We start from the raw sequence: 22,299 nt of genomic DNA on the forward strand, positions 1-22,299 counted from the left end.
TGGCTTCTGAAGGCGGCAGCAACGTCTTACAACGCAATCCCGTGAGCCCGGCAGGCAGATTTACGTTATTCTGCCTGTGAGGTAACAGACCCGTTGTCCTGGCTAATGGGGCTACTCCCCTTATCCTGTCGACATCGGGTTATCCAGCATCCTTCCCAAGTCGTGGGATGCAATTGCCCCTTCCTGCACTGCTCCCCACAGGCCGCAGTGCGTGCCCGTGAGTGCATTCCCTTCGAGGCAGTCCCCCTCCTGCACCCGGTCTGGAGATGCTTAGTACCTCCCGTATCTCACCTGGACACAGGTGGGAGCTATCCTCGAGTCTCCGGGGTGGGTCCTTCGCACCTGAATCTATACACGGCTGGCTAAACCGTAGTAGTGGAGGGTTTACTGGACAGCAGTGTGCTTCAAACCGGGTGAAGGCAGCCCCTTTCCAGTGTAGGCTAAGGGATTTGCAATGAGATGGATGTTTTCGCTGCGCCCCTTGAGATCCCATCGAGCAGTCTTTGAAGCAAAGGGGTTATAGTTACAAGGTGGGATCATTAACCTGCTCGCACTGTTTCTCTTTCTGAACCTTCTTTCGCCAGGCAGGGCTTCTTAGGAGATCTGTAGACATGGTTGTGCAAGATCAGGTGAACAGTCCTGCCGCGGGCTGTTGGGTTTTTACATGAGGGGTGCTGGTGCTTGAGGAATTGCAGGGTGTAGCTGAATCTTGCTGAGTAAGAAATGGAATTTTTGTTGTCTGGTGACATGCTAACAAAGCTCAGCAAATGCCACAGTTAGAAAACAGCACCAGCTTGGGGCAAAACAAACTTTAACCGACGCAACATAAACAGCTATCACATTTGATAAGTAACATAAAAATAACAGGGAATTTAATAACTAAAATGACAAATCTGTAGGCTTAGGAGAGCTGACACCTAGCTGGAAGGTAATTTGGACAGTGAGAGTGCTATACAGGTTTCACATATGCTGAAAGATGTTGAGAAGGAATGAAAGAACACGTGGCCAGGCTGTCTGTCCCATGGTCTTCTTGAAGCTTTCCACTAATTACTTCAGTTTGTGTTCACTGGCTATCACTAAAACCTTGTTGTTGAAATCAAAGCAGGCATTGTCCATGTCCTTGGTTCAGTTCAGCTCTTCCACCTTCTGTGAATTTCATGTTCTTGGTTGCCCTGCGTTTGCCAGTACTTCCAAAAAGCCTCCAAACATTTTATGTTCAGCTCAACTTTACACATGCTCTTTTGTTAGTATCTTAGACATTCTGGAAACTACAGGTACTGATTCTGGTAGACAAAAGCACAGATACATAAATCATAAGTCCTTAATGCTCATTGTCCAATTTCAGAGATTAAAGTGGTTGTTTTGTTTTGTTTTTTTTTTTTTTTAATTTTTCCTTCCCTTGCAGTTTTGTGATGCTGCCTCCAGTGTTGCTGTGTACTATTGGAAGCCTCTGGACATGGTAAGTGTTTTTGCAGTTTTCTTCCTGTTCTCAGTACCATGCAAGTAAATCAGTTATCACACTGTGCTCTTGACTGAACTATCTATACCTTGTCATGCATATTTCAAGTTTGTATGTAAGTTCTTTAGGTGAGGGCTCCCAGTGCTACTGTGGTTTTTACATTGGGTTGGTTTTGGTGGTGTTCTAGCAAATGTTATTTGCCATCAGGAACATCAGTTTGGATTGAGAAAATAGGAGAGCTTGGAAGCACTGTGAGCATGTGGGAGAGAGGCTGGCAATCTTGCTTTTTGCTTTGAGGATATTCTCTATTCCACGTGGCAAGTGGGGGGAAAAGCCCCAAACAACTAGTGAGCTGCATTACCTTTTTTTTTTTTTTTTTTTTTTTTTAAAATTGTACAGTTGTGCCCATTCTGGAGGCATTAGTTTTTAGTGAGGGCATGCTGTACCTTGGTCTGACTTCTTTGAAATGCAAGAAGGTGCAGGGCAAGAAATCACTTGCAAGCTTGGCAGCCAGTATATGCTGAAAGGAGATGCAAATGATCTGCCAGGGGGGTGCTCATCCCCGCACAGTCTGTGTGCCAATGGTAGAAGCTGACCATGTGCCACCATCAGAACTGGGAGGTGATGGTTAGGCAGTGTGACTGCTGGCTGCAAACCCCACGCGCTGGTGAACAGGGTGTGGAGGCGCAGAGAGGCTGGGGGGGACTGACATGCCTACCCATAGGCAAAACTGAAAAGCATTCACACAAACATTGCCTGGATTATTTTCTTCAAACAGAAATGGTGCTAAATTCACCCAGAGGTAATTTTTCCTCCCATTAATATAATTTCCCAAATAAATCCAGTGTGATTTAAGTAGTTTGGATAGATACAGTTCATTAGAACAACCCTATTAAACTTGGGATAACCTGTGCATAGGTTTCAGCTTTTGGAAGCTTGAGTGTAGCAGTCTTTTTGTGGGGAATTGGTCTCAAAACCATCATTTTGAATTCTGATATATGTTTCCTACGTTTTCCTATGAAGTACTGGAGTACTGGAATTATGCAGCATTCAAAAAAATTAGGAAGTCTTATCTATATTTAACTATATTTAGTTAAACTATATGTAACTATATTTTTAAAATCAAAATTGTTTTCATTTAAAATGTTCAAAGCTGATTGATATTTCTTTGGGTAATTCTTAGTTAATGAAAATATTCTGGTTTTGTAAATACAAATATAAATTTAAAATATTATCCAGTATTTCAAGAAATGGTTGTTTCCAGAGGAAAAACTTTAGGAATAATTTCACTAATTAATCTTAGTATTCACTAATTAATCCTACCATGATGCTAAAGTAAAATAATTTTTCAAAACAAAGACCCATGTTAATTAGATGTACTCAAAATAAGTATGAAAATGACCATGGAAGTTTTGCAGTAGAGACACATGAGGCTGGGATGCTGAAAGATTTTTAATATTTTAGATATGGAAATAAATCATTTGGGAAGTTTTGTGATTAAATATTCTCAGGTATTTTCTTTAATTGAAAATCTAATAAAACATAAAAAGCTGATTTTTTATGTGCTGGTTCTAATATGTTAATATTATACTAACTAGGCAAAGGAAATTTTAAAGATAAAAGTGGGGGAAGGGTTATGCTGGCACCTCCTTACTCGCCCTTGACCGCATTTTCTTCCGGTATATATAAATGTCTTTGCTAGTCTTTCAAACGTACTTATTTGGTCAGCTGTGAAACCAGTGATGTTTTAGGAATCAGGCAGAATTTGAGGAGCTCTCTAATTGCCTGCTGAAATTTGAAGTCCTGCCCAGTTAGTGATCATTATCAAAGGGAGAACCTCCAAGTTATTCGAAAATTATCAGTAACACACTCGCTGGCTCGAGGGAGGGGAAGGGGGACAGCTTCCCACTGTCACTCGTCATGTCGTGGCTGGTCCCAGGGCTTAGCAATGGGGACAGCGGCTGGGGGCTGCACACGCGTGTGCCCACGCACACACCACTGTGCACAGGGCAAACCGCGGCCGCGGATGCCTGCTGCGGCCGGGTGCTTGGGCTGGGCAGAAATAGGCAACGCTTGCAGCACGTTCAGAAGCTGATGGGCAGCATGCAGGGAGGGCAGTGACAGGTAACCACCGGGTGGCACTGCTGTAATGACAGAACTCGTCACTGCTCGGAAGTCCTTACACCATTTTTCGCGTAGCAACAATTCAAAATAATTGATAAAGTGCAAGTTACAGTTGACTTAAGGCAGAGTTGTTTTATAGCAATCAAACTTTGTTTCATCTAGGTTTAGATTTTTTTCAAAAAGGAAAAAAAATTTTGAGTCCCAGTCCTGCATAAATGTGTTCATATTTATTACAGAGTTACTAGGCTGATTGCCTTTTTTAAGACTTACCATTAGTATAAAATTAAGGCTGTGCAGACACACATGCAGCATTAGGGAAACATTTATTGGGAAGAACTTCTTGTGGAGTTTTCTTGGTAAGGAAGTGCTAGAACTCAATTAAAACATTTAACAGATTGTTTTGGCGTTATCTCATTACCTCCAGTCTTATTGTTTTATGCTTAAAAAGTAGTTAAGAGATTTATGGGTAACTTTTATAGCAGGGCAAAGTGAGTTCTATGTGAGTTCTAAGTTACTGTAAATTGGCAGGCAAGATGGAATTTGGTAACCTTTGATAATTCGTTTGTGTGTTCATGATGTGCTGTGTAATTGCTGATCACGCTGAGGAGTTTCCAGAAGTTCAAAGGGGTATGGACTGGGATAAGAGTTGCTCAAAAGAGGTCAGAAGCGATCATAGTGTTATGGGTCCAACGTTCAACATGGAAAGAAGGGTTTGTTTAGCAGAATGACCTGCTCACAGGTCACACTGGGGATTTTGCACAGCTGCGCTGTAATATTCAGTGGGACTTGGTGCTGGAAATATACTAAAAGTACAACAACATTTGCAAAAATGAAACCACATCCACGTATACATGCATAAATGTTACATGATAATAAGGAAGTTATCTACCGCTTTAAATAATATGCTTCAAATAATATAGTACTAGCTGCATTAGATGCTAGTACTATGCATTAGATGAAGTATTGCCAGCAGGTCGAGGGAGGTGATCCTTCCCCTCTGCTGAGCACTGGTGAGGCTACACCTGGAGTGCTGGGTCCAGTTCTGGGCTCCCAAGTATAAGATAGACATGGACATACTGGAGAGAGTCCAGTAAAGGGCCACAGAGATGATTAGCAGCATGGAGCATTTCTCCTATGAGGAAAGACTGAGAGCTGGGACTGTTCAGGCTGGAGAAGAGAAGGCTCAGGGGGATCTCATCCCTGTGTACAAACACCTGGAGGGAGGGTGCAAAGAGGACGAAGCCAGGCTCTTCTCAGTGGTGCCTGGTGATGGGACCAGAGGCAGTGGGCACAAACTGAAACACAGGAGGGTCTGTCTATTATGATACCATTAGAGCCATACCTGCAGTCTTGTGAGGAGCTACAACATGAGCCATCCATGCACAGTATAAGTAACTTTGATATAATTTGCTTCAGTTTCCATACTAATGTTGTTGTTAGTGCTGCCTGGTAATGGTGCTGGGTAAACAAGGGAATTTTTTCTCTCTCTAGATGTTTTTCTTCTAGTTCATTTGGAGCATGAAACCTGTGTTTCCAGCCAGGCTTGCCAAGTTGTGTATTTCATAATAGGCATGGCAAAGGGATTCTGTTTCTGTTCTACAGGCAAAATATGTGTTATATACAAACAAAATGTAAACAATGCTAATGAGAGCTGTACTCATTGAGGCAGGCAGTTCCAATGATTTCCACTGTAAAACAGATAAGGTGGTTGTTTCTGTGGCACTGTTCTATGAATAATTTCTGTGAAACTGAGATACTGTGTACACGTGTAATTATTGACTTCTTGCTTATGACTTGGATGTCCCAAGCAGGCTTTCCTTCTCATGTATGAGACTCTGAAATGGATTTATGATAACTATGAGCTTTCACCAACAGAGATACTCCAGGCAGAGTTTTGAAGGACACCTTGACTCTGATGTTGTAAGCAGTCCCTAGCTTTAAAGGTAGGGCAGGAGGTATGGGGGACAGAGGTGCTAAAAGTTCGTATTAAGAAAGAAAAGACAGGGTCAGGCAGCAGTAGAAACTATGAGGCACAGGAGGGGTGTCAACACTAAAAGAGTTGGAGGAGAAACTCCATTGAATTTTCACCAGATACTGCTTCTGACATGATTTTACTGTGGAGGGGTGTTTTCTACATGTGCATGTGGGTACAACTTGTGTTCTGGCTCTGTGCACAGTGTACTCTTAGCCAGGCATGTTTCCAAATCTGACAATGAAGAAACTAAATTGTTCCAGTCAGTGTTTCCATCACATTGTATGATGGTGCAAAAATCAAGATGTGCTTTCCACAAACTTAAATATAGATATACACAATATATATGGGCTATACATGTACATATATAAAAATATATCCATGCTGCAACTTCACCAAAGTCCTTATCGATTGCTCACAGTGACATAGTTACAGAAAATCATTTGCTAATTCAAAAATGGCATTTTTTTTGCTTTCTTTCTTTTCTTTACTAAACGATTGATTTATAAAGCTTGAGAAAATTTAGCAGGTTGATTATTTGGTCTAAAATTTCCAAGCTTCTGGGAGAAAATCATCATTTCATCTTTACATGTACACAGAGAAATTCAGATGCCCTGTTTCATGGAAGGAATCTGTGTTTCCTTTTTTCAGTTGCAGAGGTATTACTTTTGCTTCCTCATATCACCTTCCAGTTTCAGGGAAAAACATTATACAAAGGGAGAGGTAGTTTTAAAATCCTTGACTGTGCTAAAGGGTTTGGAAATTCAGTAACAAGATTACTAGATGATCTCCAGAACAGCAAACCGTTGTTGAGCAATCTGAAATACTCTAGTCATTAAATTGTGACCGAGCAACAGACTCCCTGAGAAGAGACTGACAATTTGCAGTGCTACTGTAGAACAGGCACCCAATGTGGTGGGGTTTGTCTGCAATGAGGTGTTTTTTTTTTTTTCCGGTCTCACCCATAACTGCAGGCTCCTGACAGTCCCCATGAAAGTCACGACAGAAGTCTTTCTGGAGAAATACTGTTCAGATGCTCCGCTGTCCAATCTATGTTGAATCTTTTGCCACTTATCACTAATCCAGTGAGCTGGAATGTAGACATTGGAGAGAGGCTCACTGGATTAAAAAAGTACTGAGACACAATGGCCAAATTCTCTCTGGCTGCTGAAGTTGATGCTACTTCAGTGATATCTGGGTTTTTTTGCTGAGGGACTTTGGGATTGCAGCAAAATATAAGTTTATGCTAGAAAATGTCACTGATCTTATATTTCCAGACAGTATTTTAGTGAAACTATTAAAAAAAAATATTAAAGTATATTCCACAAGGGAACATAACATGAAACAATCTTTCCATTTAGGGTGTAAATAGGATAGTGGAAAAAGTATTTCTCCTTTTGTATTTTATTAGGCAAATATGAGAAATTCAGACCCCAGTGTACTGGCTAAAGCAAAAAAAATAGATGCACATCCTGTTATGAAATGTATTTAATCTTTTCCTCTACCTAAAGCTGTTGGGCACAATCCATAGTAGAGTCGGCTCTACTATGTGACTTTCATGTTGGAGTAGAGTAAACTCATTAGATGTGCAGGTAGCAGGAGGGTTACAAGCACACTGAATGAGAGGATTAGAAAATGATCCTGACAGTTTGGGGGAACGCTTTTAAAGAAATGGGATGCAACTGAGTGTAGTGATCAGCATAGGATGGTGAGTGACAAATCAAACACAGTTCTGCAGGAAAAAAATGTTTGCAAAGAATAGTGGATGACAAAGTGAATGTGAGTTAGCAATATCCTGCTATTTGGGGGTAGAGGAAAGGCAAACATCATAGTGGCTGTGGAAACAGGAATGCAGTTGACAAGACAATAGGTAATGCTTCATGATGGGAAGGGCGAGGTAGTCTTCAGGAACATAAAAAGTAAGTATAAGGTTGAGCAGGAGATTTAGCCTCTCTGAGAAGATTAACTTTGACAGTATGATACAGTTTGAAATGGTAATGAAATAGATCATCGTTGGAAGCCTTTGAGCACCAGTCATCTCTCGGGAATGATCAGAGAGTTGATCCTGCAATGGGAAAAAAGCTAATCTACATGGTCTCTCAAGAACAATCTGAGCTCTCTTTTCAGATGAGTTAATTACTTTAATAGTCTTGTTTTATTATTTTATGCACAGCAGATTGTGGTTTTAAAAAACTTATAGGATATTAAAAAAACCACACATTTGATCAGCATCGTAAGAGATTTATAAACTTACCATTTCATTGATATGAATGATATTGCTAGAAGTGCACATCACCATTGATTTCTCTAAAGTGGTGGTGTAAATGACAATCTTATGAGGTATTGGATTTTTATGGGAACTAGGTTGTATCTAAAATATTGATATCCCCTGTGGGAGTATTTGGTGTGGCTATCATAACACTTGTATAAGTCAGACCTCAGAGTCTTCAACTTAAAATAAACGCCAAAGGATTATTCAGATAATATACTACATTCACATAGTGCTAGTTTACATGGTTCTAGAAGCAAAGATTGACATTTGTGTTTGTGTTACTTCTACAATAAGAAAGACCCAGAAAGGCGACACGTGATGAGAAATGGTGTGTGATTGTCATCTTTCAAGTATAAGAAAATAGTACACTCACAAATACTCAAACAGAAAAGGAAAATCTTTTGAGTGATGGTCTGTTCAGAGCTGGGTGCTCTCTACATTCACCTCTAACAGTATGTAAGCATCACTAGAGAACAATGTTTAATATTTTGGTGCTTCATGTGTCTGTTATGGAGCAAACCCATTTGTTTCCTTTTGATTTTTGCAATCTCGTGTATGGGCTCATTGACTGTATAAACTGTCAGGTAGAGCAGAGTAGTAAATATTTTTCTGGCTTAAAATATATCTTGCATAAATCTACTGGTGTTTCATTGATGGTAGTTTTAGAACTCTGAGTCTGAATTTCAAAGAAACTGAGCAGTAGAATTGATTAAAATAGAATTATAGCTGAAGCAGGTAAACTAAGTAATGGAAACCACTCCAAAGAGCAATGTGTCCTTCCCATCGGTACTCTGGAAAGAAATGCCACACATGGAAATATTGAATGCACATGGTTGTTATGTGTAATTTGGCAACCACCTAGAATCACTAGACATCATATACTCAACTTGAAGCTGCTGCCAAGGAGAGACTGATAAAAGGAACAGAAAGATGATGGATGAAGAGGTTGAAAATGGAGATGATCATCGTTAAATGCCAGTAAAGAGAATCAGTTCTTCCTAGTCACACATGTGAACTTGACCCCAGCATGTCAGAAATGCCATATATTGATTGTAGCTTTGAAATGTTGCGTGCTCTTAGAAAAAGCAATAAGAGTTCTTTTCAACTTAAAAATCTTTGCTCAGGTGTTGTATCTTTCCTCTCTTTAGACCTGTGTTCTCTCCCTATCTCTCTGATTCATGCTTTCCTTTTTCTTCACCCTTAACTGCTTAGCCTAGCACTGAAAGCCAGTTCATTCTTCTGCCAGCCCCCCTCCCATTCCTGGGCCTGCTGTGCAAGAATTTGTGTTGTCTGTAATGAAAGTAGGTTTCCACATGTGTAATTCAGCCTTGAGGACCTTCATGATCCCACCAGCTGTAGCCTAGAAGGAAGTGATAGACTAGAAAAGGCCTGTCCACTAGAAAGGAATCCTCCTTCTGTGTGGCTGAAAGGACGTTTTTGTATACCTAAGGAATGGGATAATGTCCCAGAAGACTACTGATAATGACATAAACCCCTTCTTGGATCAGGAACCATTTAGAATGTTGTAGTGAGCAGAACTCAACTCTCTAGCTGTTGAACAAAATTATACATATATTAATATTTTTAAAAAATCAAACCACATACGTTGACATTAGGATGCAAAAAAGATTAGTCCTTATCAGAAAAAAAAAAGCAGCAATCGTGAATCAGGAAGGCATTACTCTGTAGACTCATGCTTAGGATGCTCCGCTCTACAGCTGATTCACATCTCCTTCATGCCTGTTCTCCTGTCAGTTCAATCACTAGATTTAGTGAAGCAAAGATGTGGTTCTTCTCCAGGATTAGTTGCTTTCATGTGCTTTATAATCTTCACTTTAAAAGTAGGCTGATATTTAATTGCTTAGCTGAAAACAAAAATATTCTTTAAGCTGTTCACTTTACCTTTGAGCCTTATTTTAGTTTGTTTTGATTATCATTCAGTTTTCTCCATTAGGCAAGAGTTGGAGAGCTCAGAGTTAATGCGCTGATCCCTGCGCTCGGCCTCCCGTGGCTGTGTCCTTCAAAAGAGCAGGACGCTGCGAATGCTGCAAAGTGGAAAGGAGGGGAGGAGTTACAGGTGCTGCGGTTCAGGAGCGGGCAGCGGGGCCGGCAGGTGTGCCTGAGGACCGGCTGCTGCCTTCTTTCTCTTCCAGCCTCTTCCAAACCAGCTGCGTGAGGCGGGCAGCAACAGGGCAGCCTTCAAGCCCCTGCTGAAGGGAACCCCTCAGGAGCTAAGGCACCTTGACCCTCCCCAAAGCTCTCGTGCTGCCCCTCTAAGATACGTTCTTGCTTCCTTTGGCTTTTACGCTATTGTCGCCAAGGATGCCCCTTCCTCCTTGTTCTGTGTCGCCTGTCCTGTGCTTTCAAACAGTGCCATGAGATGTGGTGCCTGAGGGCCTGTGCTGGCTCCAGGGCCGTGCCGGGGCCGTGGGATCTCTGCTGAGCTGAACCGTGCGCAGGAGGGTGCCCTGTGCTGAGCGTGGGCTCTTTGCTCCAGGTGATGGCAGATCCTCCCGACACACAGCTCTTGTCCCTGCCTCCTCAAAAGGCTCAGGTGCTTTTTGGGAATGCAGTATTGCATGCTCTGCCTGCCAGAGTGTTTGGGCTGTTTGAAATTTAGGCGGAGGTGGCATCTGCTGTGCCTCGCTCCTGCTAGTCAGGGTCTCACCTTTTTCCTTGACGTAACAACTCAAATCCCTCGTTCACTTCAGCGATCGGCAGCGTGTGCGTGATCAGCAAGTCTGAGTTGAACTTTTTCTCCAAATAGCTGGAAACTAATTTGGGGATAGATTCTCTCGTCTTCCAACCTAGAAATGGGACAAAGTATTCACAGTATATAATCGGAGATACGCTGTTTTGGGAAGGTAGTATTGGTGTAAGGATCAAGACTGAGTGAACAGTACCAGTGCCTTTATCTTGTGAGAACTTTTCCTCTCCTTCGTACAAGATTGGATTAACATGTAGAGTTGCGTTGAAACAGTAACTGGTTTATCCTCATGTATCATGCCTATATGTACAGTACAAAGGTCGCTCTCACTTTTACTTATATTTTTCTTGAATACACTCCTAAGGATTATTCTTAGGACAGAGCCAAACTTGAAGTATTCCTTGTGACCAATAGGGAAGTGACTAATGACTACAATGAAAAAAGTCTGTTCTCCTACAGCTGAGGACATTGCTCAGATGAAAAGGCTAGTTTTCAATGTCAGAGTCATTCGCAAGGTCTTAACCGTACCTGTTCCACAGACATTTGGAAATTAATGTGAAAGGAAAAGGTTGAAATGTCTAAAATGTTTTCCTAAGTTTCATACCTCCAAGCAGGGTCCCCTTCCACGTACGCCCAGACAGCAGAAGCATAGGATCAACGGACATCACTGCACCAGAAGCCAGTTCCCCAATCATCACGCAGACACCTGTGTTCATATTGCAGGCAGCCAGGGCAGCAGTCTGATGGGACAGGCAGGCAAATTAGAGAGCGCCCTGGAGAGTTTGTCAGAAGACAGTTCTTTCTGTGGGGTCGTCTGCCCCTCCCTGGTAGTCAGAAAACACATACTCCCTTGTGCAGCAGGCACGGTGAGCTCCGTGCCTGTTTTGAAACTTGTACGCCATAGTTTCCCAAAGCCAACAGAGAGCCTTTCTGATCAAGGATGAGCCCAGCAGTGCAGGCAGCAGGCAAGGAACTTCCCACCGGGGTGAATTTTGCCTGGCTGGGGGGCTGTGAATGATCTGAGAGGGAAGACACGTGCTGAAATGCCACCTACCATGCTATCCACATCCCCGATGGCCTCAAAGGAGTAGTCCACGCCATGACCGGTCATCTCGGTGACCACCTCCTGGATGGGCTTCTTGAAGTCTCGAGGACTGATGCAGTCGGTGGCTCCCAGCTCCTTGGCCTTGGCAAACTTGTCCTTGTTGATATCAATGGCGATGATGCGGGAAGCTCCAGCCGCCTTGCAGCCCATGACAACAGAGAGGCCAATTCCTCCGAGGCCGAAGACAGCACAGGTGGAGCCTGGTTTGACCTGCACAACATGGGGCCCAGTGAGTCTCCAGTGTGAGGAGGAGGATTTGTTGCACGGGGTTGGTGAGGGTGCGAGTATGGACACGGGGTGCTTGTGCTCAACATGTCTGAATACCAACCTTGGCGGTGTTGATGGGAGCCCCGTAGCCTGTGGAAAACCCACAGCCAAACAAGCAGACTTTGTCCAGAGGTGCAGCAGCATCTATCTTGGCAGCAGCGTACTCCGGGATCACAGTGTATTCTGCAAAGGTGCTGACCCACAGGAAGTGGTGGATCCGTTTCCCTTTGCAAGTGAACCGGCTGGTCTTATCAGGCAGCAGGTTTTGTGACTCGGAGAAGCTGTTGGGAGGCACAAGCATTTGTTTTTCATCAAGTAAAGGACCCGTGCAGGTGTCAGACATGTTGATAGACAGCTGACCTCAGTTAGGTGTAGGGGAAGGCGAAGTAAACTCACTGGGACTTCAGGCAGTAGTTGGATTCAGGATTCAAGCAGAAGCTGCATTCCCCACATTGTGGATGGCAAAGTGGGATGACTTTGTCACCTGGAATAACACACACCCCATGTTAGGTGATCCTCTCTGTGGTCAGGCCCCAAAGGAGCTGCCTATGGGAGAGCTGAATCCTGGGTGTGTCTCTGTCTGTGTGTCTGTAACCTGGTTTCACAGAGGTCACTCCTTCTCCAACACTTTCCACTATCCCAGCTCCTTCGTGGCCTGGGATAACTGGGAAATCCGCGTTAGGAAAGCAGCCTTCCAAAAGGTGATCGTCTGTACGACAGATGCCTGTGGCCACAATCTGTTTGAAGGGCAGAGAGTAGATGGTGAGATTTGGAAATACTCTGGTCTCTCTTCAACTCCATTTGTGGAAGGATGTTTCCTGGGGCTTCTCTGGACAGTTAAGGCCTATTGGCGGGCATAGATCCCTGACAGGTGTATTCAAGGTATAACCATAAGAGGAGCAATTCCCACAAGGCAGCAAAAACCCAGTTGTGCGCGTGATTTTACCTTGATACGGACTTCACCCGCCTTTGGAGGTGCAACCTCCACCTCCTCGAGAGAGAGTGGTTTGCCCACTGCCCAGGCAACAGCAGCTCTGCACCTGATAACCTGGAAGCAACAGAGGGGGTTAGGCAGCATGGGAATGTTTGCCTTTGGCGCGCGGTCAGGGACATCTCCCAGACCTCGAGCCCATCGACCCAAAGCTGGTTGGAGGTTCAGCAAAATTCAGCTCGCAGGTGGAAAAGGGTTTTGCCAGGGGCAAGGTTGAAAGGAGGCGGCGAGTGGCAGCAAGATTGCAGCTCCCAAGAGCCGTGTTTCCGTGCCAGAGCGGGAGCGCGGAGCGGGGCTGAGCAGGAGGGTGTTTTTCAGAGCCGTACGATTCGGTGTTTTCCTTCCTGCGCTGCTGGGCAGAGCGGGAGAGGAATGTAGTGCCTAATGCAGGTACTGACAGGCACAGTTGTATGAAAGCAGGAGCTCATGTACTTCAGAGGGGCTTGGGTGAGTCGGGGGAGCAGGGTCAGAGGAAAGAGGGCGTGCAGTGGAGGAGCGCAGGCTGAGCCACTCGCAGGGTATTTCCCCAGAGCAGGAGGGCACCGCGGAAAGGAAGACGGGAGACGCGTTGTCCTTACTTTTCCAGAAGTGGCCATGGGGTCACTGCAGCAGGCTGAAGGGTGAGCGAGGGAGCGTGGAGGGAGTCCTGGCGTGGGGCTGTCACTGGAGAGCGGGGAGCCGTGGTTAATCTGTGCCCGGAGCACGGCGAGTGCTGAGCAGGGGAGCTGGCTAGCGGCAGGGAGATGCCAAGTGGCGACAGTGACGCTCCACGGGGAGTGGGCAGAAGTCTTCCGTGGAGGCTTTTATGGATGGCTGTGGCCTCGGGCTGTGCCCTGCCCTCCCTGGCTGAAAGGCACAGGGGGCTGGGCGAGAGCTTTCTCCTGCAGCTGCTTCCGGCGGGTGTGGCGGCGCGGCGCTGATCAGGCATCTTCAGTGTCCCCTTGTTGTCAGGGGGCAGCCTTTGACCCGGCAGCGGTTCACCCCCAGGCATTTGTGAAAGGAATAAAGTTAACAAAAAAAACCCAACAATAACAACAACAGAAAAAAAACCAAACAAACAACAACAACAAAAAAAAAAAAAAAAAAAAAAAAACAAACAAACAAAAAACCACCAAACAAACCCAAACCAAAACAACACAGTGAAATCATGTTACAGAGGACAAATACTCCCACCCGTGCTGCAGCCTTTTTGCCCTGGGTAGCAAGGGGAGAATGTGTCAGGAAGGGGGGCTTTTCCAAGGACACGTTTGTTTCACTCGTGTGTAACCAGGTTTTAGGGGGGTTCACTCCCCCAGGCGAGATGTTCTCTGCTAAGGCACTGGGCAAGGTGGTCTGTAGGAGGTTGGAGGAGCGGGAGCTTGTTGGAGGAGCAGGCTAAGATGAGCACCGCGTGTGTGACGTTACCCCCCCCGGTTTCGCGTCCAGGGGACTGCCCGGGAGGTTTGTGTTGGTGCTCGCTGCCGCGTGTCCCAGCCCTGTTTCGCGGGGCGAGGGGGCCGGTCAGCGGCAGCAGCAGCAGCACTTGCTGTCGGCACGCCAAACCCCGGCTCTCAAATGCCCTCGGCCCATCTGTAGCTTCACCGATGCGGGCCGGGTCCGCGACCGTGCCCCAGCAGCTGGCTGAGTGGTTGCCCAGGGCACGGTGGCCCTGTGGTGCGACAGGGGCTCCAGGCGCGAGGAGCCGCTGCTGGGCAGCCTGTCCCCCAGCCTTGCTGGTCAGGCCCAACCTCTGCGTGATGAAGGCCGGGTGGTGGACGGAGGTGGGAAGCGGCCGCAGTGGAGGGGGCAAAGGCAGTTGCTCGCTGCTGAGCCAAGGGCCCACGGTTTGAGGAAGAGCTCCCCCTCCCCACGGGACCTCTGTTGATTGAGAGCACTGCATGGAACAAATTTGAGGGAAACCCTTTATTGGTAAAAGCAACTTTTGGGAAGAGATGTTCTTTTGGGTCTCGGCCGGGTGCAGGACCACTGGCAGCAGCACCGGCGTCGGCGAGTTCCTTGTTCTCATCTCCCTGTGCCTCCCAGAGTGAGGTGCTGGGCGAGAAGGGCCCCTGCCAGGAGAGTGTCTGCTGCGCTGGTCCCTGCGCTCGGCCTCCCGTGGCTGTGTCCTTCAAAAGAGCAGGACGCTGCGAATGCTGCAAAGTGGAAAGGAGGGGAGGAGTTACAGGTGCTGCGGTTCAGAAGCGGGCAGCGGGGCAGGCAGGTGTGCCTGAGGACCGGCTGCTGCCTTCTTTCTCTTCCAGCCTCTTCCAAACCAGCTGCGTGAGGCGGGCAGCAACAGGGCAGCCTTCAAGCCCCTGCTGAAGGGAACCCCTCAGGAGCTAAGGCACCTTGACCCTCCCCAAAGCTCTCGTGCTGCCGCTCTAAGATACGTTCTTGCTTCCTTTGGCTTTTACGCTATTGTCGCCAAGGATGCCCCTTCCTCCTTGTTCTGTGTCGCCTGTCCTGTGCTTTCAAACAGTGCCATGAGATGTGGTGCCTGAGGGCCTGTGCTGGCTCCAGGGCCGTGCCGGGGCCGTGGGATCTCTGCTGAGCTGAACCGTGCGCAGCAGGGTGCCCTGTGCTGAGCGTGGGCTCTTTGCTCCAGGTGATGGCAGATCCTCCCGACACACAGCTCTTGTCCCTGCCTCCTCAAAAGGCTCAGGTGCTTTTTGAGAAGGCAGTATTGCATGCTCTGCCTGCCAGAGTGTTTGGGCTGTTTGAAATTTAGGCGGAGGTGGCATCTGCTGTGCCTCGCTCCTGCTAGTCAGGGTCTCACCTTTTTCCTTGACGTAACAACTCCAATCCCTCATTCACTTCAGCGATCGGCAGCGTGTGCGTGATCAGCAAGTCTGAGTTGAATTTCTTCTCCAAATAGCTGGAAACTAATTTGGGGATAGATTCTCTCATCTTCCAACCTAGAAACAGGAGAAAGGACCGGCAGTGAGCAATTGGAGAAATGTTGTTTTGGTGAGGTAATGTTTGTAGAGTTTTCTGGTGCCTGCGGTATACCAGCTGTCCTCTGATCAGAATATTAGAGCCAGTCAGGGGCTTGTCTCCTCTTCCAGGCTGTGCTGACATATAAAACATACTTGACGTTGTGCCCGTGTAAAGCGCTGTAGCTAATTCTTGGAATGCATCACGTTACCAGGATTAGGCTAACAACGGGAGAAGGTCCCTTCTTTGAGCTGCGAGTTTAGCTGGAGGAAGTGAAAGGTTCCTTGAGGTGCACCAGCCCCTCCTCTGGCAAAAGAGAGAAGCACTTAGGTTGCAGTGAAATGCAAGCTGATACCAACGGCTGGGGCTTGAGGGGAGCATGTATGAGAGTGGCCACCCGTGACAGGCCAGGTAGCAGGTATGTGTGTGATGGAGGGGCAAGGATGAGAGAAAGCAAGGTACTGGGAGAGGGAAGAAGAGTCTTGTAGTGGAAGGAGAGAGCAGGCTACAACAGGAAGGAGTCAGTGGGGCAACAAAGAATTTCTTTCATGGGACATTTATGATCTTCCTACACATACCGTAGGGTCAGGACTGAGTGACCAGTACTGGTGCCATTATCTTGTGAGAAATCTTCCTCTCCTTGAGAGGAGAGTGGGTTTGTCCTTGTTTTACTCTTTGGTTAGCGTAGACAGTTGCGTGTTGAACTGTATGAAGTAGTTACAGGTTTATTAGCATGTTTCATGCCTACCTATCCAGTGAAAGTGCCACACTCCTCTTTAGTTGTGTTGCTTGTTTGTTTGTTTGTCTGTTTGTTTTTTCTGAATGCCCTCTCAAAGAGGCTTCCTGGGACACTGCCAAGCTTGAAATATTCTTGGTGACCAAGAGGTTAGTGAGTAAGAACTAGGAGGAAAAGTATATCTTGTCCTACATCTGAGGACATTGCTCAGATGGGAAAGCTCATTTTCCAGGGGAGAATTCTTCATTGTACTGACGGGTTCCACACACACGTTGGTGACAACCGACATGGAGCAGGCTGAGCTACTGAACAGTTTGTTTGCCTCGGTTGTCAATGGTAATCTCTTTTCCCACATCTCTCAAGTGGGAAGGGGATGTGGAAACGAAGCCCCTCTGATCAGAAGTGAAGATCAGGTTCAAGACCACCACCGCAGGAACACGAACAAACTGAGACCTGACGAGGTGCATCCCACAGTCCTGAGGGAACTGGCTGTTGTGGTTGCCGTGTGGCTCTCCATCACAGTTGAAAAGTTGTGGCAGTCAGGCAAAGCCCCCAGTGACTGGAGAAAGGGAAACAACACATCCATTTTTAAAAAGGGTGAAAGAAGGACCCTGGCAGCTACTGACCAGTCAGCCTCACCTCCGTGCCTGGTAAGATGGTGGAATGGATCCTCCTGGAAGAGTTGTCGAAACGTATGGAAAACAGGGGGGTGACATGGCTCACCAAGGGCAAATCATGCCTGACTAACCTGGCGGCCGTTAACGATTCAGTGAGTGCGTCAGCGGAGGAGGGAAGAGCTATAGATGTCATCTACCTGGACTTCTGTAAGGCTTTGATACAGTCCCCCACAGCATTCTTGCTGCTCATTTGGAGAGCTATGACGGGTGGACTGTTAGATGGATAAGGAATTGGCAGGATGTCCTCGTCCAAAGAGTCAATGGCTCGGTGTCCAAGAGGAAACCAGTCATGAGTGGTGTTCCTCAGGGTTCTGTACTGGGATGAATACTGTTTAATATCTTCATCGGTGACACAGGCAGTGGGACTGAGTGCACCCTCAGCAAGTTTGCAGATGACACCGAGCTGAGTGGTGCAGTTGAGGGAAGGGAGGCCATCCAGAGGGACCTTGGCAGGCTTGAGGAGTGGGCCCATGGGAACTTCAGGACGTTCAGCAAAGTCACGCTCAAGGTCCTGCACCTGGCGTGGGGCAATGCCCGATATCAATACAGACTGAGGGATGAATGGATTAAGGGCACCCCTGCAGAGGAGGACTTGGAGATACCGGTGGGTGAAGAATCTGATGTGAGCCAGCTATGTGCACTTGCAGCCCGGAAAGCCAACCGCGTCCTGGGCTGCACAAAAAGAAGCACGGCCAGCAGGTCAAAGGAGCTGCTTCTTCCCTTCTACCCCACTTACGGGAGACCCCAGCTGCAGCGCTGTGCCCGGCTCTGGGCCCCCCAGCACAAGAAAGACGTGGGCCTCTTCGAGCGGGTCCAGAGGAGGGCCACCAAAATGGACAAAGGCCTGAGGCCTCTCCAGTGAAGAAAGGCTGCAACAGCGGGGATTGTTCAGCCTGGAGAAGAGAAGGCTCTGAGGTGACCTTACTGAGGCCTTTCAGTGCTTAAAGGGGGCTTCTAAGGAACCTGGAGAGAGACTTTTAACAAAGGTCTCTAATGACAGCACAAGGGGAAATGGCTTTAACCTGAAAGAGGGTCGATTTGGGTTGGGCACAGGGAGGAAATCTTTTATGATGAGGGTGGTAAGACACTGGAGCGAGTTGCCCAGAGAAGTTGTGGACGTGCCGTCATTGGAAGTGTTCAAGGCCAGGTTGGGTGGGGCTTTGAGCAACTTCTAGTGCAAGATGTCCCTGTGCACAGCAGAAGGGTTTGACTAGATGATCTTCAAAGGTCCCTTCCAGCCCAAACCACTCTGTGATTCTATGATTTGGAAAGATGAAAGGAATAGACAGAAATGTCTAAAATGTTTTCTAAACTTTCATACCTCCGAGCAGGGTCCCCTTCCACGTACGCCCAGACAGCAGAAGCATAGGATCAACGGACATCACTGCACCAGAAGCTGCTACCCCAATCATCACGCAGACACCCGTGTTCATATTGCAGGCAGCCAGGGCAGCAGTCTGATGGGACAGGCAGGCAAATTAGAGAGCGCCCTGGAGAGTTTGTCAGAAGACAGTTCTTTCTGTGGGGTCGTCTGCCCCTCCCTGGTAGTCAGAAAACACATACTCCCTTGTGCAGCAGGCACGGTGAGCTCCGTGCCTGTTTTGAAACTTGTACGCCATAGTTTCCCAAAGCCAACAGAGAGCCTTTCTGATCAAGGATGAGCCCAGCAGTGCAGGCAGCAGGCAAGGAACTTCCCACCGGGGTGAATTTTTCCTGGCTGGGGGGCTGTGAATGATCTGAGAGGGAAGACACGTGCTGAAATGCCACCTACCATGCTATCCACATCCCCGATGGCCTCAAAGGAGTAGTCCACGCCATGACCGGTCATCTCGGTGACCACCTCCTGGATGGGCTTCTTGAAGTCTCGAGGACTGATGCAGTCGGTGGCTCCCAGCTCCTTGGCCTTGGCAAACTTGTCCTTGTTGATATCAATGGCGATGATGCGGGAAGCTCCAGCCGCCTTGCAGCCCATGACAACAGAGAGGCCAACTGCTCCGACGCCGAAGACAGCACAGGTGGAGCCTGGTTTGACCTGCACAACATGGGGCCCTGTGAGTCTCCAGCGTGAGGAGGAGGATTTGTTGCACGGGGTTGGTGAGGGTGCGAGTATGGACACGGGGTGCTTGTGCTCAACATGTCTGAATACCAACCTTGGCAGTGTTGATGGGAGCCCCGTAGCCTGTGGAAAACCCACAGCCAAACAAGCAGACTTTGTCCAGAGGTGCAGCAGCATCTATCTTGACAGCGGCGTACTCCGGGATCACAGTGTATTCTGCAAAGGTGCTGATCCACAGGAAGTGGTGGATCTGTTTCCCTTTGCAAGTGAACCGGCTGGTCTTGTCAGGCAGCAAGTTTTGTGACTCGGAGACACTGTTGGGAGGCACAAGCATTTGTTTTTCATCAAGTAAAGGACCCGTGCAGGTGTCAGACTTGTCGATAGACAGCTGATCCCAGTTAGGTGTAGGAGAAGGCGAAGTAAACTCACTGGTACTTCAGGCAGTAGTTGGATTCAGGATTCAGGCAGAAGCTGCATTCTCCGCAGTGAGGCAAGGGAAGGGGGATGACTTTGTCACCTGCAATAATGCACATCCCATGTTAGCTGTGTCTCTCTTGGGGCATGTCCTGATGGTGGTGGCCGTTGGAGCGCCACTGCTGAGCTGTCTGATGGCAGCACCCTGCCATGAACCCTCTGCTTTCTCTGTTGAGAGGAAATGCTCATGGCCCAGCTCGTCTGCCTGGGGAATAGACCAGGAATGTGTATCTGACAGTCCAGTGCCACGAGTGTGCCCTTGGGATGCAGGAGCAGGGGGGATTTTCTGGGCTCTGGGCAGCCTCATCTGCCTCGAGAGCGGACTCCTGGGCGACTGTTTGTGTTTGTGTCTGTCCTGGTTTTGGCTGGGAGAGAGTTAATTTTCTTCCTAGTAGCTGGTGCAGTGCTGTGGTTTAGTTTTAGGATGAGAATGATGTTGATAACACACTGATGTTTCAGCTGAGGCTAAGCAGTGTTTATACTAAGTCAAGGACTTACCAGTTGCTCATGCCCTGGCAGCAAGAAAGCTGGGGGGGGCAAAAGAAGCTGGGGGGGGACACAGCCAGGACGGCTGACCCCAACTGGCAAAAGGATATTCCAGGCCATATGACCTCATGCTCAGTGTGTAAACTGGGGGGAAACCTGGCCAGGGGCTGCTGCTTGGGACCTGGCTGTGCATTGGTCGGCAGGTGGTGAGCTATTGCATTGCGCATCATTTGGTTTTTTATAATATAATTGTAAAATTATCGCTCATAATGTTGTTTTGTTGTTGTTGTTGTTGTTGTTATTATTTTTCTTATTGTTATTATTATTATTATATAGTGTCTTACCTGGTTTCATAGAGGTCACTCCTTCTCCAACACTTTCCACTATCCCAGCTCCTTCGTGGCCTGGGATAACTGGGAAATCCGCGTTAGGAAAGCAGCCTTCCAAAAGGTGATCGTCTGTACGACAGATGGCCGTGGCCACAATCTGTTTGAAGGGCAGAGAGTAGATGGTGAGATTTAGAAATGCTCTGGTCTCTCTTCAACTCCATTTGTGGAAGGATGTTTCCCGGGGCTTCTCTGGACAGTTAAGGCCTATTGGCGGGCATAGATCCCTGACAGGTGTATTCAAGGTATAACCATAAGAGGAGCAATTCCCACAAGGCAGCAAAAACCCAGTTGTGCGCGTGATTTTACCTTGATACGGACTTCACCCGCCTTTGGAGGTGCAACCTCCACCTCCTCGAGAGAGAGTGGTTTGCCCACGGCCCAGGCAACAGCAGCTCTGCACCTGATAACCTGGAAGCAACAGAGGGGGTTAGGCGGCATGGGAATGTTTGCCTTTGGCGCGCGGTCAGGGACATCTCCCAGACCTCGAGCCCATCGACCCAAAGCTGGTTGGAGGTTCAGCAAAATTCAGCTCGCAGGTGGAAAAGGGGTTTGCCAGGGGCAAGGTTGAAAGGAGGCGGCGAGTGGCAGCAAGATTGCAGCTCCCAAGAGCCGTGTTTCCGTGCCAGAGCGGGAGCGCGGAGCGGGGCTGAGCAGGAGGGTGTTTTTCAGAGCCGTACGATTCGGTGTTTTCCTTCCTGCGCTGCTGGGCAGAGCGGGAGAGGAATGTAGTGCCTAATGCAGGTACTGACAGGCACAGTTGTATGAAAGCAGGAGCTCGTGTACTTCAGAGGGGCTTGGGTGAGTCGGGGGAGCAGGGTCAGAGGAAAGAGGGCGTGCAGTGGAGGAGCGCAGGCTGAGCCACTCGCAGTGTATTTCCCCAGAGCAGGAGGGCACCGCGGAAAGGAAGACGGGAGACGCGTTGTCCTTACTTTTCCAGAAGTGGCCATGGGGTCACTGCAGCAGGCTGAAGGGTGAGCGAGGGAGCGTGGAGGGAGTCCTGGCGTGGGGCTGTCACTGGAGAGCGGGGAGCCGTGGTTAATCTGTGCCCGGAGCACGGTGAGTGCTGAGCAGAGGAGCTGGCTAGCGGCAGGGAGGTGCCAAGTGGCGACAGTGACGCTCCACGGGGAGTGGGCAGAAGTCTTCCGTGGAGGCTTTTATGGATGGCTGTGGCCTCGGTCTGTGCCCTGCCCTCCCTGGCTGAAAGGCACAGGGGGCTGGGCGAGAGCTTTCTCCTGCAGCTGCTTCCGGCGGGTGTGGCGGCGCGGCGCTGATCAGGCATCTTCAGTGTCCCCTTGTTGTCAGGGGGCAGCCTTTGACCCGGCAGCGGTTCACCCCCAGGCATTTGTGAAAGGAATAAAGTTAAAAAAACCTCAAACAAATAAAAAAAACAAAAAAAAACCCACCAAACAAACCCAAACCAAAACAACACAGTGAAATCATGTTACGGTGGACAAACACGCCCGCCCGTGCTGCAGCCTTTTTGCCCTGGGTAGCAAGGGGAGAATGTGTCAGGAAGGGGGGCTTTTCCAAGGACACGTTTGTTTCTCTCGTGTGTAACCAGGTTTTAGGGGGGTTCACTCCCCCAGGCGAGATGTTCTCTGCTAAGGCACTGGGCAAGGTGGTCTGTAGGAGGTTGGAGGAGCGGGAGCTTGTTGGAGGAGCAGGCTAAGA

The 22,299-nt window shown here is 47.9% G+C and overlaps 2 protein-coding genes across 2 annotated transcripts; both read right to left on the reverse strand.

Annotated features, from left to right (window-relative positions):
* Positions 1-7,761: 7,761 nt before the first annotated feature.
* On the reverse strand, positions 7,762-13,937 carry LOC116964723 (alcohol dehydrogenase 1). Its single transcript, XM_033005098.2, has 9 exons — positions 13,476-13,937; positions 12,853-12,954; positions 12,502-12,643; positions 12,303-12,390; positions 11,968-12,187; positions 11,589-11,849; positions 11,139-11,274; positions 10,496-10,634; positions 7,762-9,872 (listed from the first exon to the last, which is right to left on the reverse strand). Exons 1-9 carry the CDS (start codon positions 13,491-13,493, stop codon positions 9,848-9,850), a joined length of 1,131 nt encoding a protein of 376 aa, XP_032860989.2. The 5' UTR covers positions 13,494-13,937; the 3' UTR covers positions 7,762-9,847.
* An 847-nt stretch (positions 13,938-14,784) lies between these two features.
* Positions 14,785-21,954, reverse strand: LOC122154910 (alcohol dehydrogenase 1-like). The gene is made up of 9 exons (XM_042808112.1): positions 21,558-21,954; positions 20,935-21,036; positions 20,584-20,725; positions 19,709-19,796; positions 19,374-19,593; positions 18,995-19,255; positions 18,545-18,680; positions 15,653-15,791; positions 14,785-15,029 (listed from the first exon to the last, which is right to left on the reverse strand). The coding sequence occupies exons 1-9, from the start codon at positions 21,573-21,575 to the stop codon at positions 15,005-15,007; spliced, it is 1,131 nt and encodes a 376-aa protein (XP_042664046.1). The 5' UTR covers positions 21,576-21,954; the 3' UTR covers positions 14,785-15,004.
* Between the last annotated feature and the right edge of the window lie 345 nt (positions 21,955-22,299).

This window comes from Tyto alba, unplaced genomic scaffold, assembly GCF_018691265.1.
Source record: "Tyto alba isolate M040663 unplaced genomic scaffold, T.alba_DEE_v4.0 Super-Scaffold_6, whole genome shotgun sequence".
In the NCBI taxonomy this organism is placed as follows: Eukaryota; Metazoa; Chordata; class Aves; order Strigiformes; family Tytonidae; genus Tyto; species Tyto alba.

What these genes read in the sequence shown, in the direction of transcription:
- LOC116964723 (XM_033005098.2), bottom strand. An exon ending in CTCCCATCAACACCGCCAAG is followed by an intron (nt 11,850 to 11,967) that starts GTTGGTATTCAG and finishes CATGTTGTGCAG; the next exon opens with GTCAAACCAGGCTCCACCTG. An exon ending in GAAGGGGACCCTGCTTGGAG is followed by an intron (nt 10,635 to 11,138) that starts GTATGAAACTTA and finishes TCCCATTTCTAG; the next exon opens with GTTGGAAGACGAGAGAATCT.
- LOC122154910 (XM_042808112.1), bottom strand. An exon ending in AGTGACCTCTATGAAACCAG is followed by an intron (nt 19,797 to 20,583) that starts GTAAGACACTAT and finishes GCATTATTGCAG; the next exon opens with GTGACAAAGTCATCCCCCTT. An exon ending in AACTACTGCCTGAAGTACCA is followed by an intron (nt 19,594 to 19,708) that starts GTGAGTTTACTT and finishes GCCTCCCAACAG; the next exon opens with TGTCTCCGAGTCACAAAACT.